Here is a 21,393-nt window from a genome sequence, read left to right as displayed (position 1 = left end):
ACAGTGTAACTGTCTGCCCCAACACCGTTGTAACTGAAACAGTGTAACTGTCTGCCCCAACACCGTTGTAACTGAAACAGTGTAACTGTCTGCCCCAACACCGTTGTAACTGAAACAGTGTCACTGTCTGCCCCAACACCGTTGTAACTGCAACAGTGTAACTGTCTGCCCCAACACCGTTATAACTGAAACAGTGTCTGCCCCAACACCGTTGTAACTGAAACAGTGTAACTGTCTGCCCCAACACCGGTGTAACTGAAACAGTGTAACTGTCTGCCCCAACACCGGTGTAACTGAAACAGTGTAACTGTCTGCCCCAACACCGTTATAACTGAAACAGTGTCTGCCCCAACACCGTTGTAACTGAAACAGTGTAACTGTCTGCCCCAACACCGTTGTAACTGAAACAGTGTAACTGTCTGCCCCAACACCGGTGTAACTGAAACAGTGTAACTGTCTGCCCCAACACCGTTATAACTGAAACAGTGTCTGCCCCAACACCGTTGTAACTGAAACAGTGTAACTGTCTGCCCCAACACCGCTGTAACTGAAACAGTGTCTGCCCCAACACCGTTGTAACTGAAACAGTGTAACTGTCTGCCCCAACGCCGTTGTAACTGAAACAGTGTCTGCCCCAACACCGTTGTAACTGAAACAGTGTAACTGTCTGCCCCAACGCCGTTGTAACTGAAACAGTGTCTGCCCCAACGCCGTTGTAACTGAAACAGTGTCTCCCCCAACACCGTTGTAAATGTTTTTTAAGGAGCGCTGGGGAGCGTCAACATCAAGGTAAATTGCAGTTCATACGCTGCTGTTCTGTCACGCATGCGATGACGTCAGTCAGGGAAAAACTGTTTCATTGTTTGCAGTAATTTCGTTGTTTTATTACAAACAGACCTGGTAGTTTGACCTTTAAAGATTCCAGCTTTAACTTCACCCCTGATGCTCCCCCCAAACCCTAACCTCCTTCTGTATGGTGCTTTCTCACCCACCACAGGGATACATGATACATACGGTATGTAGCAGGACCTCTACAGTGTTTCACCACAGGAATACATACGGTATGTAGCAGGACCTCTACAGTGTTTCACCACAGGGATACATACGGTATGTAGCAGGATCTCTACAGTGTTTCACCACAGGGATACATACGGTATGTAGCAGGACCTCTACAGTGTTTCACCACAGGGATACATTTACATTTACATTTAAGTCATTTAGCAGACGCTCTTATCCAGAGCGACTTACAAATTGGTGCATTCACCTTATGACATCCAGTGGAACAGCCACTTTACAATAGTGCATCTAGATCTTTTAAGGGGGGGGGGGGGGGGGGGGGGCAGAAGGATTGCTTTATCCTAGGTATTCCTTGAAGAGGTGGGGTTTCAGGTGTCTCCGGAAGGTGGTGATTGACTCCGCTGTCCTGGCGTCGTGAGGGAGTTTGTTCCACCATTGGGGTGCCAGAGCAGCGAACAGTTTTGACTGGGCTGAGCGGGAACTGTACTTCCTCAGTGGTAGGGAGGCGAGCAGGCCAGAGGTGGATGAACGCAGTGCCCTTGTTTGGGTGTAGGGCCTGATCAGAGCCTGAAGGTACTGAGGTGCCGTTCCCCTCACAGCTCCGTAGGCAAGCACCATGGTCTTGTAGCGGATGCGAGCTTCAACTGGAAGCCAGTGGAGAGAGCGGAGGAGCGGGGTGACGTGAGAGAACTTGGGAAGGTTGAACACCAGCCGGGCTGCGGCGTTCTGGATGAGTTGTAGGGGTTTAATGGCACAGGCAGGGAGCCCAGCCAACAGCGAGTTGCAGTAATCCAGACGGGAGATGACAAGTGCCTGGATTAGGACCTGCGCCGCTTCCTGTGTGAGGCAGGGTCGTACTCTGCGGATGTTGTAGAGCATGAACCTACAGGAACGGGCCACCGCCTTGATGTTGGTGGAGAACGACAGGGTGTTGTCCAGGATCACGCCAAGGTTCTTAGCGCTCTGGGAGGAGGACACAATGGAGTTGTCAACCGTGATGGCGAGATCATGGAACGGACAGTCCTTCCCCGGGAGGAAGAGCAGCTCCGTCTTGCCGAGGTTCAGCTTGAGGTGGTGATCCGTCATCCACACTGATATGTCTGCCAGACATGCAGAGATGCGATTCGCCACCTGGTCATCAGAAGGGGGAAAGGAGAAGATTAATTGTGTGTCGTCTGCATAGCAATGATAGGAGAGACCATGTGAGGTTATGACAGAGCCAAGTGACTTGGTGTATAGCGAGAATAGGAGAGGGCCTAGAACAGAGCCCTGGGGGACACCAGTGGTGAGAGCGCGTGGTGAGGAGACAGATTCTCGCCACGCCACCTGGTAGGAGCGACCTGTCAGGTAGGACGCAATCCAAGCGTGGGCCGCGCCGGAGATGCCCAACTCGGAGAGGGTGGAGAGGAGGATCTGATGGTTCACAGTATCGAAGGCAGCCGATAGGTCTAGAAGGATGAGAGCAGAGGAGAGAGAGTTAGCTTTAGCAGTGCGGAGCGCCTCCGTGATACAGAGAAGAGCAGTCTCAGTTGAGTGACTAGTCTTGAAACCTGACTGATTTGGATCAAGAAGGTCATTCTGAGAGAGATAGCAGGAGAGCTGGCCAAGGACGGCACGTTCAAGAGTTTTGGAGAGAAAAGAAAGAAGGGATACTGGTCTGTAGTTGTTGACATCGGAGGGATCGAGTGTAGGTTTTTTCAGAAGGGGTGCAACTCTCGCTCTCTTGAAGACGGAAGGGACGTAGCCAGCGGTCAAGGATGAGTTGATGAGCGAGGTGAGGTAAGGTAGAAGGTCTCCGGAAATGGTCTGGAGGAGAGAGGAGGGGATAGGGTCAAGCGGGCAGGTTGTTGGGCGGCCGGCCGTCACAAGACGCGAGATTTCATCTGGAGAGAGAGGGGAGAAAGAGGTCAAAGCACAGGGTTGGGCAGTGTGAGCAGAACCAGCGGTGTCGTTTGACTTAGCAAACGAGGATCGGATGTCGTCGACCTTCTTTTCAAAATGGTTGACGAAGTCGTCTGCAGAGAGGGAGGAGGGGGGGGGGGGGGGGAGGAGGATTCAGGAGGGAGGAGAAGGTGGCAAAGAGCTTCCTAGGGTTAGAGGCAGATGCTTGGAATTTAGAGTGGTAGAAAGTGGCTTTAGCAGCAGAGACAGAAGAGGAAAATGTAGAGAGGAGGGAGTGAAAGGATGCCAGGTCCGCAGGGAGGCGAGTTTTCCTCCATTTCCGCTCGGCTGCCCGGAGCCCGGAGCCCTGTACATACGGTATGTAGCAGGACCTCTACAGTGTTTCACCACAGGGATACATACGGTATGTAGCAGGACCTCTACAGTGTTTCACCACAGGGATACATACGGTATGTAGCAGGACCTCTACAGTGTTTCACCACAGGGATACATACGGTATGTAGCAGGACCTCTACAGTGTTTCACCACAGGGATACATACGGTATGTAGCAGGACCTCTACAGTGTTTCACCACAGGGATACATACGGTATGTAGCAGGACCTCTACAGTGTTTCACCACAGGGATACATACGGTATGTAGCAGGACCTCTACAGTGTTTCACCACAGGGATACATACGGTATGTAGCAGGACCTCTACAGTGTTTCACCACAGGGATACATACGGTATGTAGCAGGATCTCTACAGTGTTTCACCACAGGGATACATGATACATACGGTATGTAGCAGGACCTCTACAGTGTTTCACCACAGGGATACATACGGTATGTAGCAGGACCTCTACAGTGTTTCACCACAGGGATACATACGGTATGTAGCAGGATCTCTACAGTGTTTCACCACAGGGATACATACGGTATGTAGCAGGATCTCTACAGTGTTTCACCACAGGGATACATGATACATACGGTATGTAGCAGGACCTCTACAGTGTTTCACCACAGGGATACATACGGTATGTAGCAGGACCTCTACAGTGTTTCACCACAGGGATACATACGGTATGTAGCAGGACCTCTACAGTGTTTCACCACAGGAATACATACGGTATGTAGCAGGATCTCTACAGTGTTTCACCACAGGGATACATACGGTATGTAGCAGGACCTCTACAGTGTTTCACCACAGGGATACATACGTTATGTAGCAGGACCTCTACAGTGTTTCACCACAGGGATACATACGGTATGTAGCAGGATCTCTACAGTGTTTCACCACAGGGATACATACGGTATGTAGCAGGACCTCTACAGTGTTTCACCACAGGGATACATACGGTATGTAGCAGGACCTCTACAGTGTTTCACCACAGGGATACATACGGTATGTAGCAGGACCTCTACAGTGTTTCACCACAGGGATACATGATACATACGGTATGTAGCAGGACCTCTACAGTGTTTCACCACAGGGATACATACGGTATGTAGCAGGACCTCTACAGTGTTTCACCACAGGGATACATACGGTATGTAGCAGGACCTCTACAGTGTTTCACCACAGGGATACATACGGTATGTAGCAGGACCTCTACAGTGTTTCACCACAGGGATACATACGGTATGTAGCAGGATCTCTACAGTGTTTCACCACAGGGATACATACGGTATGTAGCAGGATCTCTACAGTGTTTCACCACAGGGATACATGATACATACGGTATGTAGCAGGACCTCTACAGTGTTTCACCACAGGGATACATACGGTATGTAGCAGGACCTCTACAGTGTTTCACCACAGGGATACATACGGTATGTAGCAGGATCTCTACAGTGTTTCACCACAGGGATACATACGGTATGTAGCAGGACCTCTACAGTGTTTCACCACAGGAATACATACGGTATGTAGCAGGATCTCTACAGTGTTTCACCACAGGGATACATACGGTATGTAGCAGGACCTCTACAGTGTTTCACCACAGGGATACATACGTTATGTAGCAGGACCTCTACAGTGTTTCACCACAGGGATACATACGGTATGTAGCAGGATCTCTACAGTGTTTCACCACAGGGATACATACGGTATGTAGCAGGATCTCTACAGTGTTTCACCACAGGGATACATACGGTATGTAGCAGGACCTCTACAGTGTTTCACCACAGGGATACATACGGTATGTAGCAGGACCTCTACAGTGTTTCACCACAGGGATACATACGGTATGTAGCAGGACCTCTACAGTGTTTCACCACAGGGATACATACGGTATGTAGCAGGACCTCTACAGTGTTTCACCACAGGGATACATACGGTATGTAGCAGGATCTCTACAGTGTTTCACCACAGGGATACATACGGTATGTAGCAGGACCTCTACAGTGTTTCACCACAGGGATACATACGGTATGTAGCAGGATCTCTACAGTGTTTCACCACAGGGATACATACGTTATGTAGCAGGACCTCTACAGTGTTTCACCACAGGGATACATACGGTATGTAGCAGGATCTCTACAGTGTTTCACCACAGGGATACATACGGTATGTAGCAGGATCTCTACAGTGTTTCACCACAGGGATACATACGGTATGTAGCAGGACCTCTACAGTGTTTCACCACAGGGATACATACGGTATGTAGCAGGATCTCTACAGTGTTTCACCACAGGGATACATACGGTATGTAGCAGGATCTCTACAGTGTTTCACCACAGGGATACATACGGTATGTAGCAGGACCTCTACAGTGTTTCACCACAGGGATACATGATACATACGGTATGTAGCAGGACCTCTACAGTGTTTCACCACAGGGATACATACGGTATGTAGCAGGACCTCTACAGTGTTTCACCACAGGGATACATACGGTATGTAGCAGGACCTCTACAGTGTTTCACCACAGGGATACATGATACATACGGTATGTAGCAGGACCTCTACAGTGTTTCACCACAGGGATACATGATACATACGGTATGTAGCAGGACCTCTACAGTGTTTCACCACAGGGATACATACGGTATGTAGCAGGACCTCTACAGTGTTTCACCACAGGGATACATACGGTATGTAGCAGGACCTCTACAGTGTTTCACCACAGGGATACATGATACATACGGTATGTAGCAGGACCTCTACAGTGTTTCACCACAGGGATACATGATACATACGGTATGTAGCAGGACCTCTACAGTGTTTCACCACAGGGATACATGATACATACGGTATGTAGCAGGACCTCTACAGTGTTTCACCACAGGGATACATACGGTATGTAGCAGGACCTCTACAGTGTTTCACCACAGGGATACATACGGTATGTAGCAGGACCTCTACAGTGTTTCACCACAGGGATACATACGGTATGTAGCAGGACCTCTACAGTGTTTCACCACAGGGATACATACGGTATGTAGCAGGATCTCTACAGTGTTTCACCACAGGGATACATACGGTATGTAGCAGGACCTCTACAGTGTTTCACCACAGGGATACATACGGTATGTAGCAGGATCTCTACAGTGTTTCACCACAGGGATACATACGTTATGTAGCAGGACCTCTACAGTGTTTCACCACAGGGATACATACGGTATGTAGCAGGATCTCTACAGTGTTTCACCACAGGGATACATACGGTATGTAGCAGGATCTCTACAGTGTTTCACCACAGGGATACATACGGTATGTAGCAGGACCTCTACAGTGTTTCACCACAGGGATACATACGGTATGTAGCAGGATCTCTACAGTGTTTCACCACAGGGATACATACGGTATGTAGCAGGATCTCTACAGTGTTTCACCACAGGGATACATACGGTATGTAGCAGGACCTCTACAGTGTTTCACCACAGGGATACATGATACATACGGTATGTAGCAGGACCTCTACAGTGTTTCACCACAGGGATACATACGGTATGTAGCAGGACCTCTACAGTGTTTCACCACAGGGATACATACGGTATGTAGCAGGACCTCTACAGTGTTTCACCACAGGGATACATACGGTATGTAGCAGGACCTCTACAGTGTTTCACCACAGGGATACATACGGTATGTAGCAGGACCTCTACAGTGTTTCACCACAGGGATACATACGGTATGTAGCAGGACCTCTACAGTGTTTCACCACAGGGATACATACGGTATGTAGCAGGACCTCTACAGTGTTTCACCACAGGGATACATACGGTATGTAGCAGGACCTCTACAGTGTTTCACCACAGGGATACATACGGTATGTAGCAGGATCTCTACAGTGTTTCACCACAGGGATACATACGGTATGTAGCAGGACCTCTACAGTGTTTCACCACAGGGATACATACGGTATGTAGCAGGATCTCTACAGTGTTTCACCACAGGGATACATACGGTATGTAGCAGGACCTCTACAGTGTTTCACCACAGGGATACATACGGTATGTAGCAGGATCTCTACAGTGTTTCACCACAGGGATACATGATACATACGGTATGTAGCAGGATCTCTACAGTGTTTCACCACAGGGATACATACGGTATGTAGCAGGACCTCTACAGTGTTTCACCACAGGGATACATACGGTATGTAGCAGGACCTCTACAGTGTTTCACCACAGGGATACATACGGTATGTAGCAGGACCTCTACAGTGTTTCACCACAGGGATACATGATACATACGGTATGTAGCAGGACCTCTACAGTGTTTCACCACAGGAATACATACGGTATGTAGCAGGACCTCTACAGTGTTTCACCACAAGGATACATACGGTATGTAGCAGGACCTCTACAGTGTTTCACCACAGGAATACATACGGTATGTAGCAGGACCTCTACAGTGTTTCACCACAGGGATACATACGGTATGTAGCAGGATCTCTACAGTGTTTCACCACAGGGATACATACGGTATGTAGCAGGACCTCTACAGTGTTTCACCACAGGGATACATACGGTATGTAGCAGGACCTCTACAGTGTTTCACCACAGGGATACATACGGTATGTAGCAGGATCTCTACAGTGTTTCACCACAGGGATACATACGGTATGTAGCAGGATCTCTACAGTGTTTCACCACAGGGATACATACGGTATGTAGCAGGACCTCTACAGTGTTTCCTCTCCTCATAACAACCCCAAACATCACTACTGTACTGCTGTTTAACACAACACAGAAGAGGAGGAGGAGGAAGAGGAGGAAGAGGAGGTGGACGTCAACACAGACTGAGACTCAGTACTATAGCTCTATCATTTCAGGGCAATGAAAGAGACAGAGAAGATTTGTCACATGAGTGGACCAAACAACGTTTCACAATACGAGTTATACAAGCACTGAACGAGGGAGAGAACGAGGGAGAGAGAGAAAGAAAAGAGTGGGCAGGAGAAAAGGATGCCAGGTATATGCTGAGCACTTCTGCCTATAGTTTCTACTATTACCAATCATCCATAGCTGTCTGAGTGGATGTGTATTTCTAGTACGTTCCCCTGTCTGTAAACCAAACAATTCGTTTGCATGGTGTGTGTGTGTGTTCGTGTTATACCTGTCCGGACTTGGAAGGGTCTCCGAGTTGCATCTCCTCTCTCTCCTCCCACTCTTCTCTCTCCTCTTTCTCCTCCCTCTCTTCTCTCTCCTCTCCACTGCCTGAGTGCCTCCTGAAAGGAGAGAGCTGACTCTTCCTCATCATATTCTCCTCCCAGCAGTGAGGTGGTCAGCATCTCCTTCTCCTCTTCATCCTCCAGTTCATCAAACTCCTCTTCCTCCTCCCTCAAGGGATTCACAACTAAAACCTGTGACATTGAGAAACACAATGACCACTTTAAGAAATGAGGAAGGTATCATTTTTAATAACCTGGCTAAGGACAATTATCTACCAATGACCTCTCACCTGGCTTCCCTGTGCATTGTGGGTATGTGTAACAGCGGGAGCGGCCTGGGTCCTTCTCTCCGGCCCCCTCGCCCCTCCACCTCTCCCAGCCGTCTGGGAATCAGGCTTGGGGTTGGGCTGGACTTGTCTCTGGAAACGACTCACTACATCCAGCGTGCTCACCGAGGTCTGGATCTCTGTCTGTGAGGAGAGCGGGGGCAGTGATGACTGACACGCACATCTTTACAACTACTCCTGTTGCTACAGCACGGCTCAGGGCTAACGGTTCTATTCACACTATTCTATGCTGCCCAAGTCACCGTGTATATAATTACCCATGAAGCACATGGGCTCATTCACTAATTCTCCTCCTGACCCCTGAAACAGGAAATCACTTCCACCATCAAATTACATTATTTAAATTAAAATCCACACATCAAATATGGATCAAATATAAACGTCCTCTATGAGTATGCCTTAAAAACAGGGTCTGATTGATTCTCTCTGTACCAGGGGCTAAGGCCATTATTCCTTCTATCAATCACCAGTGTGACCACACATGTTAACCTATCTCTACCAACGATGTTGTGTCCTTGAGGCATCGGTCTCACTGGGAGGGAGGGAGGGAGGGAGGGAGGGAGGGAGAGTAATATAAAAGGAGAAAGAAATGAAAGCAGGAGAATGAGGAATATAAACTCAGCAAAAAAAGAAACATCCCTTTTTCAGGGCCCTGTCTTTCAAAGATAATTAGTAAAAATCCAAATAACTTCACAGATCTTCATTGAAAAGGGTTTAAACACTGTTTCCCCATGCTTGTTCAATGAACCATAAACAATTAATGAACATGCACCTGTGGAACGGTCGTTAAGACACTAACAGCTTACAGACAGTAGGCAATTAAGATCACAGTTATGATCCACTTAGGACACTAAAGAGGCCTTTCTACTGACTCTGAAAAACACAAAAAAAAGATGCCCAGGGTCCCTGCTCATCTGCGTGAACGTGCCTTAGGCATGCTGCAAGGAGGCATGAGGACTGCAGTGTCCGTACTGTGAGACACCTAAGACAGCGATACAGGGAGACAGGACGGACAGCTGATCATCCTCGCAGTGGCAGACCACATGTGGCAGACCACACCTGCGGGACAGGCACAGGATGGCAACAACAACTGCCTGAGTTACACCAGTTAAATGAGAAGGTGGTTAAATAAACGCAAACTTTGCCAGGTTGAATTGAGCTACAGTGGCAGTCAGTGGAGGCTGCTGAGGGGAGGACGGCTCTACATAATGGCTGGAACGGAGTAAATGGAATGGAATCAAACACATGGAAACCACGTGTCTGATGTATTTTGACACCATTCCACAGATTCCACCCCGGTCATTACCAAGAGTCCATCCTCCCCAATTAAGATGTCACCAACCTCCTGTGGTGGAATACTTAACCATCTGAAAGGGAGTCACCGTACGAGCCAACCCGTTGCTGGCAGCAGTGCGATAAGGGAGGGAGAAAATCACAGCGATGATTACAGAAATGATTGCAGTTGATATGCTGCCATTGTGAATGGTAGAGGATGTCAGCTTCAATGCCCTGATGGCATATCTAGAAGCAGACTACAACATGCCATGTCGAAAAAACCATGACGGCCTGGATGGAGAGATTGTACAACGGTTGCTCTGCAAGTAGAAAGCGTGAGCTCTCAAACACCAGACTGGGACGTCTATGAACATGCTGTCATACATCACTGCAACGAGCCATCACATTGATGAGATTTATCACGTACTGACAACTGAGAACATGGAGGAGCGGGACACAGCAGAGAACCAAAAACAGCATTAACTACCATGGTTGCTGAGTGGATGGGGGACAGCAGTAAGGTGAGAGCCATATGTTAGCTAGCCAGGACTGCATTGCCCCCTAGTGGTCAAATCAATTGTTTCTATAAATCATTGGGTCACGCAGAATCATATTGTATCTGAATAGTGAATTCACGTCATTTTTTAAGGTTTTTATTTCTTATCGTTTAAACAATAAAATATGTTTTTAATGGTAGTTTACATCCCTAGTCAAAAGAACACGTTTAAAAACACATCTTAAAAGGTGGTATAGAGTTGATATACGAGTTAGTGACGTTTGGATCCATTTAGCTAAATTACCCAATGTCTTTCAGTGTAGACGTACTGCAGAGTGGATCTAGTTTAAAAGCTGCTCTATACACGTTGTTTATTGTTTGTTTGTGTGGCTGGCTGGAGACCATTTGAATATGACGAGTGACCCTGTTCCAGAGTGGAAGGTAATGGAACTGGACTGACCCCAAAACAACCAGGGTGAGAGACGGACAGGCTTAACCTGACACAACACTGGGAACAACACACACACACACACACACACACACACACACACACACACACACACACACACACACACAGGTGGACTGAGTGAAAAAAGAGAAGGAACGCTGTAAGCTGAAGAAATGAATTTCATGTTTTTCTCCCTCTATTTTTTCACTCTCTCTCTCTTCTGAAGGCAAATCAAACAGGATTATGAGTGCGGAGGCGCCTGTGTCAATGGCCATGTGTATAATCCTGGATCTCTGTGTCCTGCCAAACACAGAGCCTCCCTTTGACTCTGTGTGTGTGTGTGTGTGTGTGTGTGTGTGTGTGTGTGTGTGTGTGTGTGTGTGTGTGTGTGTGTGTGTGTGTGTGTGTGTGTGTGTGTGTGTGTGTGTGTGTGTGTGTGTGTGTGTGTGTGTCCACAAGAATAGTAAACAAACAAGGTCAAATACTATTTCTAGGGGGTTTAGGGTTAAGGTTAGAATTAGTGTTACGGTCAGAATTAGGATTAGGGTTAGTTTTAGGGTTAGGAGCTAGGGTTAGGTTTAGGGTTAGTTTTAGGGTTAGGAGCTAGGGTTAGTTTTAGGGTTAGGAGCTAGGGTTAGGAGCTAGGGTTAGGGTTAGGAGCTAGGGTTAGGGTTAGGAGCTAGAGTTAGGAGCTAGGGTTAGGGTTAGGAGCTAGGGTTAGGAGCTAGGGTTAGGGTTAGGAGCTAGGGTTAGGAGCTAGGGTTAGGGTTAGGAGCTAGAGTTAGTTTTAGGGTTAGGGTTAGGAGCTAGGGTTAGGTTTAGGGTTTAGGTTAGGGTAAGAGTACAGGTTATGGTTCGGGTTAGGGTTAGGCTTAGGCTTAGGGAAAATATGATTTTGAATGGGACTGAATTGTGTGTCCCCACAAGGTTATCTGTACAATACTGTGTGTATGTGTATGTGTGTATGTGTGTGTGTGCGTGCTAAACACAATGGCTTCTGGGTATAGCCAGGTTCTAACATGGTTCTCATTTGTGTGTTTGGTCGTGTGTTAGTTATTCAGACTCTTTAGAAGTGTGTTATTCTGACTCTTTAGAAGGGTGTTATTCTGACTCTTTAGAAGTGTGTTATTCTGACTCTTTAGAAGTGTGTTATTCTGACTCTTTAGAAGTGTGTTATTCTGACTCTTTAGAAGTGTGTTATTCTGACTCTTTAGAAGTGTGTTATTCTGACTCTTTAGAAGTGTGTTATTCTGACTCTTTAGAAGTGTGTTATTCTGACTCTTTAGAAGTGTGTTATTCTGAATCTTTAGAAGGGTGTTAGTTATTCTGACTCTTTAGAAGTGTGTTATTCTGACTCTTTAGTAGTGTGTTAGATATTCTGACTCTTTAGTAGTGTGTCAGTTATTCTGACTCTTTAGAAGTGTGTTATTCTGAATCTTTAGAAGGGTGTTAGTTATTCTGACTCTTTAGTAGTGTGTTAGTTATTCTGACTCTTTAGAAGTGTGTTATTCTGACTCTTTAGTAGTGTGTTATTTTGACTCTTTAGTAGTGTGTTAGTTATTCTGACTCTTTAGAAGTGTGTTAGTTATTCTGACTCTTTAGTAGTGTGTCAGTTATTCTGACTCTTTAGAAGTGTGTTATTCTGACTCTTTAGAAGTGTGTTATTCTGAATCTTTAGAAGTGTATTATTCTGACTCTTTAGAAGTGTGTCAGTTATTCTGACTCTTTAGAAGGGTGTTAGTTATTCTGACTCTTTAGAAGTGTGTTATTCTGACTCTTTAGTAGTGTGTTAGTTATTCTGACTCTTTAGTAGTGTGTTATTCTGACTCTTTAGAAGGGTGTTAGTTATTCTGACTCTTTAGAAGTGTGTTATTCTGACTCTTTAGTAGTGTGTTAGTTATTCTGACTCTTTAGAAGGGTGTTAGTTATTCTGACTCTTTAGTAGTGTGTTATTCTGACTCTTTAGTAGTGTGTTATTCTGACTCTTTAGAAGTGTGTTAGTTATTCTGACTCTTTAGAAGTGTGTTATTCTGACTCTTTAGAAGTGTGTTAGTTATTCTGACTCTTTAGAAGTGTGTTATTCTGACTCTTTAGTAGTGTGTTAGTTATTCTGACTCTTTAGAAGGGTGTTAGTTATTCTGACTCTTTAGTAGTGTGTTAGTTATTCTGACTCTTTAGTAGTGTGTTATTCTGACTCTTTAGTAGTGTGTCAGTTATTCTGACTCTTTAGAAGTGTGTTATTCTGACTCTTTACAAGGGTGTTATTCTGACTCTTTACAAGGGTGTTATTCTGACTCTTTAGAAGTGTGTTAGTTATTCTGACTCTTTAGTAGTGTGTTATTCGGACTCTTTAGAAGTGTGTCAGTTATTCTGACTCTTTAGAAGTGTGTTATTCTGACTCTTTAGAAGTGTGTTATTCTGACTCTTTAGAAGTGTGTTATTCTGACTCTTTAGAAGTGTGTTATTCTGACTCTTTAGAAGTGTGTTATTCTGACTCTTTAGAAGTGTGTTATTCTGACTCTTTAGAAGTGTGTTAGTTACTTTGACTCTTTAGTAGTGTGTTAGTTACTTTGACTCTTCAGAAGTGTGTTATTCTGACTCTTTACAAGTGTGTTAGTAATTCTTACTCTTTAGAAGTGTGTCAGTTATTCTGACTCTTTAGAAGTGTGTTATTCTGACTCTTTACAAGGGTGTTATTCTGACTCTTTACAAGTGTGTTATTCTGACTCTTTAGAAGTGTGTCAGTTATTCTGACTCTTTAGAAGTGTGTCAGTTATTCTGACTCTTTAGAAGTGTGTTATTCTGACTCTTTAGAAGTGTGTTATTCTGACTCTTTAGAAGTGTGTTATTCTGACTCTTTAGAAGTGTGTTATTCTGACTCTTTAGAAGTGTGTTATTCTGACTCTTTAGAAGTGTGTTATTCTGACTCTTTAGTAGTATGTTATTCTGACTCTTTAGTAGTGTGTTATTCTGACTCTTTAGAAGTGAGTTATTCTGACTCTTTAGAAGTGTGTTATTCTGACTCTTTAGAAGTGTGTTAGTTATTCTGACTCTTTAGAAGTGTGTTAGTTATTCTGACTCGTTAGAAGTGTGTTATTCTGACTCTTTAGTAGTGTGTCAGTTATTCTGACTCTTTAGAAGTGTGTTATTCTGACTCTTTAGTAGTGTGTTAGTTATTCTGACTCTTTAGAAGTGTGTTAGTTATTCTGACTCTTTAGTAGTGTGTCAGTTATTCTGACTCTTTAGAAGTGTGTCAGTTATTCTGACTCGTTAGAAGTGTGTTATTCTGACTCTTTAGTAGTGTGTCAGTTATTCTGACTCTTTAGAAGTGTATTATTCTGACTCTTTAGAAGGGTGTTAGTTATTCTGACTCTTTAGAAGTGTGTTAGTTATTCTGACTCTTTAGAAGTGTGTCAGTTATTCTGACTCTTTAGAAGTGTGTCAGTTATTCTGACTCTTTAGAAGTGTGTTATTCTGACTCTTTAGAAGTGTGTCAGTTATTCTGACTCTTTAGAAGTGTGTCAGTTATTCTGACTCTTTAGAAGTGTGTTATTCTGACTCTTTAGAAGTGTGTTATTCTGACTCTTTAGTAGTGTGTTAGTTATTCTGACTCTTTAGTAGTGTGTTAGTTATTCTGACTCTTTAGAAGTGTGTCAGTTATTCTGACTCTTTAGAAGTGTGTTATTCTGACTCTTTAGTAGTGTGTTATTCTGACTCTTTAGTAGTGTGTCAGTTATTCTGACTCTTTAGAAGTGTGTTATTCTGACTCTTTAGTAGTGTGTTATTCTGACTCTTTAGAAGTGTGTTAGTTATTCTGACTCTTTAGAAGTGTGTTATTCTGACTCTTTAGAAGTGTGTCAGTTATTCTGACTCTTTAGAAGTGTGTTATTCTGACTCTTTAGAAGTGTATTATTCTGACTCTTTAGAAGTGTATTATTCTGACTCTTTAGACGTGTGTTAGTTATTCTGACTCTTTAGAAGTGTGTTATTCTGACTCTTTAGTAGTGTGTTATTCTGACTCTTTAGACGTGTGTTAGTTATTCTGACTCTTTAGAAGTGTGTTATTCTGACTCTTTAGAAGTGTGTTAGTTATTCTGACTCTTTAGAAGTGTGTTAGTTATTCTGACTCTTTAGTAGTGTGTTAGTTATTCTGACTCTTTAGTAGTGTGTCAGTTATTCTGACTCTTTAGTAGTGTGTCAGTTATTCTGACTCTTTAGAAGTGTGTTAGTTATTCTGACTCTTTAGTAGTGTGTCAGTTATTCTGACTCTTTAGAAGTGTGTCAGTTATTCTGACTCTTTAGAAGTGTGTTATTCTGACTCTTTAGAAGTGTGTTATTCTGACTCTTTAGAAGTGTGTTATTCTGACTCTTTAGAAGTGTGTTATTCTGACTCTTTAGAAGTGTGTTATTCTGACTCTTTAGAAGTGTGTTATTCTGACTCTTTAGTAGTATGTTATTCTGACTCTTTAGTAGTGTGTTATTCTGACTCTTTAGAAGTGTGTTATTCTGACTCTTTAGAAGTGTGTTATTCTGACTCTTTAGTAGTGTGTGACAGAGATATCAAAGACAAACAGTGAAAGTTAATTGTTGGTCAGCGCAACAACACAACGAATGGATGAAAAAATATCTGCATTGTACGAGGGCTGGTTAAAGGTGCACAGCAGACACACACACACACACACACACACACACACACACACACACACACACACACACACACACACACACACACACACACACACACACACACACACACACACAAATAAAGCACAGCAGGAGTACTCTAAAACTGTGTTCGAATACCCATACTAACATACCGTATACTACATACTTAATGAGTATATAGTATTTACTATTAGTTGATTTTAGTATACTGTAGACAAACGGTATTCTTTCAGTTGAGCGTACTTGTAGCCCTTTGACTGTCTACCGGATGTTAATGCTGTTGCTATGCAACTTCTTGCAAGCTTGGTTTGCATAACAAACGACTAGCTGGACCTCTTACGACTTCATTAACAATGTCCATTAAGAACGCATAACGACTGTACCACTTAGCTAAGAATGACTGTAATAATCAAGTCAATAGGGTGCGTTCGTAAATTCACTCTGGCTATCTACTCCGATATCAGAGCACTCTCGTCTGAGTGTGCCAGAGTGCAGGATAACTGATTTTTGAAATTACGAACGCTCAACACCCGTTGAATATAGCCGGTGTCACTAAACGTCGGCAAAAAAGTGTCATTAAATTGTTTCCTGAATGCACAGTTGCAGTCACCAACGCTCTGGATAACATGAATACAGCCTAACCAGCTCTGCTAGGGAGAGTAAAATGGTCAGAGTGAGGTGTTCTCTCATTTGTATCTGGAAGTAGCTTGCAAGCTAGCCAACGTTAGCCAGTTAGCTTGGTTGCTTGACTGTGGTCAGAACTCTCAAATCAACCCTACTCGATGTCCGAATTTAGAATGGACAATCTGAGAACGCTCGGAATTTACGAAAGCCCAGAGCGCTCTCTGAAGGGCACTCTGGCACTCCAGATTGAATTTACAAACACACCCTTAGTAGCCAACTAACGTTAGCTAGCTAGCTAACATACCAGTACATACTGCTGTAATTATATGCTATGCGGTTCGTGAGGATAGCGCAGCTTACAAATTGTCAGCCAACGTATCGTAACTTATTTGAAAAGTCATTACTTTATTACATTGCTCAACATTTTCTCGTCGGACTTCTGCTGCATATTTTCTTAAAATCTGAAAACGTTGTGAACCCCGCCCATTTTCTGATGAATAGCATTATGGGCCCTAAAACCACAGATATAGTGTCCACTGCTTGTATACTTCGTATTTTGGCGAATGTAGTACAACGTCCAGGAACTTTTGGCAGACTAACTATACCCATACTATGACCAACAAGCATACTACATACTCAATGTATGTCCCAAATAGTACGGTTAGTATGAGTATTCAAACACAGCTTAAAACAGACAGAGACACCACAGAGAAGAATATGTAACAAGGGAAACAACCCACACAGACAGAAAAACAGCCCAGTAGGTCAAAGATAGACACAGAGATATAGATATAGACAGAGATATAGACAGAGATATAGACAGAGATAGAGACAGAGACAGAGATAGAGACAGAGATAGAGACAGAGATAGAGACAGAGATAGAGACAGAGATAGAGACAGAGATATAGACAGAGATAGAGACAGAGATAGAGACAGAGATAGAGACAGAGATAGAGACAGAGATAGAGACAGAGATAGAGACAGAGATAGAGACAGAGACAGAGATATAGATATAGACAGAGATATAGACAGAGATAGAGACAGAGACAGAGATAGAGACAGAGATATAGACAGAGATAGAGACAGAGATAGAGACAGAGATATAGATAGAGATAGACACAGAGATATAGATATAGACAGAGATATAGACAGAGATAGAGACAGAGATAGAGACAGAGATATAGATATAGACAGAGATATAGACAGAGATAGAGACAGAGATAGAGACAGAGATAGACACAGAGATATAGATATAGACAGAGATATAGACAGAGATAGAGACAGAGATAGAGACAGAGATATAGACAGAGATATAGATATAGACAGAGATATAGACAGAGATAGAGACAGAGATAGAGACAGAGATAGAGACAGAGATAGAGACAGAGATAGAGACAGAGATAGAGACAGAGATATAGATATAGACAGAGATATAGACAGAGATAGAGACAGAGATATAGACAGAGATAGAAACAGAGATAGAGACAGAGATAGAGACAGAGATAGAGACAGAGATAGAGACAGAGATAGAGACAGAGATAGAGACAGAGATAGAGACAGAGATATAGATATAGACAGAGATATAGACAGAGATAGAGACAGAGATAGAGACAGAGATAGAAACAGAGATAGAGACAGAGATAGAGACAGAGATAGAGACAGAGATAGAGACAGAGATAGAGACAGAGATAGAGACAGAGATAGAGACAGAGATAGAGACAGAGATAGAAACAGAGACAGAGATATAGACAGAGATAGAGATAGAGACAGAGACAGAGATATAGACAGAGATAGAGACAGATAGAGACAGATATATAGACAGATAGAGACAGATATATAGACAGAGATAGAGACAGAGACAGAGATATAGACAGAGATATAGACAGAGATAGAGACAGATAGAGACAGATATATAGACAGATAGAGACAGATATATAGACAGAGATAGAGACAGAGATATAGACAGAGATAGAGACAGAGACAGAGATATAGACAGAGATAGAGACAGATAGAGACAGATATATAGACAGATAGAGACAGATATATAGACAGAGCACATGGAGCAGTCGGCGGAGCCGAGGAGTGAACCAGAGCCAGTCCGGGAGAAGAAGGAGAATTTGGAGGAGAGGGAAATGGGAGAGTTGTTGAGTTGGTGGAGGATGCACGGATTTGGAATATAGGAACGTGTTGTCAGTTTGGTGCCACCTCCCCGTACTAGTCCTGAAACGTGTGTTAAAGTTCCGGAACAATTGATGCCGGCTATACACACCAGGTCTCCAGTATACCTTCACAACCCAGTGCACCTCCACAGTCCAGTGCGTCCTGTACCTCCTCCCCGCACTCGCCCTGAGGTGCGTGTCATCAGCCCGGTGCCACCTGTACCGGTCCCACGCATCAGGCCTCCAGTGCGCCTTCACAGTCCAGTACGTCCTGTGCTTCCTTCCCGCACTCGCCCTGAGGTGCGTGTCATCAGCCCGGTGCCACCTGTACCGGTCCCACGCATCAGGCCTCCAGTGCGCCTTCACAGTCCAGAGCTTCCGGCGACAGTTCCGAGTCCAGAGCTTCCGGCGATGTTTCACGGTCCGGAACCTCCTGAGACGGTCTACGGTCCGGAACCTCCTGAGACGGTCTACGGTCCGGAACCTCCTGAGACGGTCTACGGTCCGGAACCTCCTGAGACGGTCTACGGTCCGGAACCTCCTGAGACGGTCTACGGTCCGGAACCTCCTGAGACGGTCTACGGTCCGGAACCTCCTGAGACGGTCTACGGTCCGGAACCTCCTGAGACGGTCTACGGTCCGGAACCTCCTGAGACGGTCTACGGTCCGGAACCTCCTGAGACGGTCTACGGTCCGGAGCCTTCAGCGACGGTCCCTGTTCCGGAGCCTCCAGCGACGGTCCCCTGTCCGGAGCCTCCAGCGACGGTCCCCAGTCCAGAGCCTCCAGCGGTGGTTCCCAGTTCAGAGCCTCTGGCGATGATCCACGGTCCGGTTCCTCCGGCAACGATTCACGGTCCGGAGTCTCCGGCGACAATCCACGGTCCGGAGTCTCCAGCGACAATCCACGGTCCGGTTCCACAGAAGCGGAGGGTTATCAGCGTAGGGAGTGGGTACTTCGCCCTGCACCGGAGCCGCCCCCTGACGCCCTGTGTCATCCATCATAAATGCCCACCCGGAACCTCCCCTATTGAGTCAAGTTTTGCGGTCGGAGTCCGCACCTTTGGGGGTTGGGTACTGTCACGGCTTGACCATAGTAAGCTGTTTTTTCTCTGTGTTGGCTGGGGCGTGATAGTGACTAGGGTGGGTCATCTAGGTGTTTTGTATATCTATGGTGGCCTGATATGGTTCCCAATCAGAGACAGCTGTTTATCGTATTTAGGTAGCCATTTCCCCATGGTTATTCGTGGGATCTTGTCTACATTTAGTTGTCTGAGTGCACAACAGTAGCTTCACGTTCAGTTTGTTCTTGTGCTTTATTTGTTTTGTTAGTGAGTTTCGGTTTATTAAAATGTGGAACTCTACGCACGCTGCGCCTTGGTCCATTCATTATGACGACCGTGACACAAAGATAGAGAAAGAGATAGAGACAGAGACAAAGATAGAGACAGAGATATAGACAGAGACAGAAACAAAGATAGACAAAGAGACAAAGACAGAGATAGACAGAGACAGGGATCGAGACAGAGATAGAGATCGAGATAGAGATAAACAGAGAGACAGAGACAGAAACAGAGATAGAGACAGAGATCGACACAGAGATAGAGATAGAGACAGAGATAGAGACAGATACAGAGATAGACACAGAGACAGAGACAAAGATAGAGAAAGAGACAGAGACAGAGATAGATACAGAGACAAAGATAGAGACAGAGATAGACACAGAGACAGAGACAAAGATAGAGAAAGAGACAGAGACAGAGATAGAGACAGAGATAGACACAGAGACAGAGACAAAGATAGAGAAAGAGACAGAGACAGAGATAGAGACAGATACAGAGATAGACACAGAGACAGAGACAAAGATAGAGACAGAGACAGAGATAGATACAGAGACAAAGATAGAGATAGAGACAGAGATACAGAAAGAGACAGAGATAGAGATCGAGATAGAGACAGAAACAAAGATAGAGAAAGAGACAGAGACAGAGATAGATACATAGACAAAGATAGAGATAGAGACAGAGACAGAGATACAGAAAAAGACAGAGATAGACACAGAGACAGAGACAGAAACAAAGATAGAGAAAGAGACTGTAACGATCGTTTTTGGGTGAGAGAGTGGACCAAGGCGCAGCGGGTGATGAATACATAATGATTTATTTGACAAGACGAACACTGACACAAAATACACTATTTAATTACAAAATAACAAACGCACGTAGACAGACCTGAACTAACGAACTTACATATACACGAAGAACGCATGAACAGGAACAGACTACATAAAATGAACGAACAAACCGAAACAGTCCCGTGTGGTGCATAGACACAGACACGGAAGACAACCACCCACAACAAACAATGTGAAACAACCTACCTTAATATGGCTCTCAATCAGAGGAAACGTAAACCACCTGCCTCTAATTGAGAACCATATCAGGTAACCCATTAACCAACATAGATACACATAACATAGAATGCCCACCCCAACTCACGCCCTGACCGACTAAACACATACAAAACAACAGAAAACAGGTCAGGAACGTGACAGAGACAGAGATAGAGACAGAGATCGAGACAGAGACAGAGATAGACACAGAGACGGAGAAAGATAGAGATATAGACACAGAGATAGCACAGAGACCCAAATAATTGGTGAATTACGCCTTCATTACTGTGAGACTTTAAAACTCTATAAACGTAACACTCAGAACCAATAATGCACAGTACAACAGCAAGCAGCTGACACTAACATTACTAAGACAGACAGGACTGTGATAACATTACATTACACACACTAATTCAGGAGTCCATAAACACAAACAACTTCTGGCAAAATTGAAAAATATAAAATCAAAAC

General features: G+C 44.6%; 1 protein-coding gene across 3 annotated transcripts in view; it reads right to left on the bottom strand.

The window, feature by feature from the left end:
- The window catches only part of LOC129843400 (serine/arginine repetitive matrix protein 2-like), a 109,485-nt gene that overhangs the window by 58,247 nt on the left and 29,845 nt on the right, over positions 1–21,393 (bottom strand). For all 3 annotated transcript variants that reach the window (XM_055912104.1, XM_055912105.1, XM_055912106.1), the window contains 2 exons: positions 8,809–8,988; positions 8,464–8,710 (listed from right to left, as the gene is read on the bottom strand). In XM_055912104.1, the coding sequence (XP_055768079.1) occupies positions 8,464–8,710; positions 8,809–8,988 (427 nt within the window). The remainder of the gene's footprint in view (positions 1–8,463; positions 8,711–8,808; positions 8,989–21,393) is intronic.

This window comes from Salvelinus fontinalis, unplaced genomic scaffold (genome assembly GCF_029448725.1).
Source record: "Salvelinus fontinalis isolate EN_2023a unplaced genomic scaffold, ASM2944872v1 scaffold_0129, whole genome shotgun sequence".
NCBI lineage: Eukaryota > Metazoa > Chordata > Actinopteri > Salmoniformes > Salmonidae > Salvelinus > Salvelinus fontinalis.
Note: the sequence above shows the minus strand (reverse complement) of the source record. Positions and strands in the feature narration are given on the sequence as shown.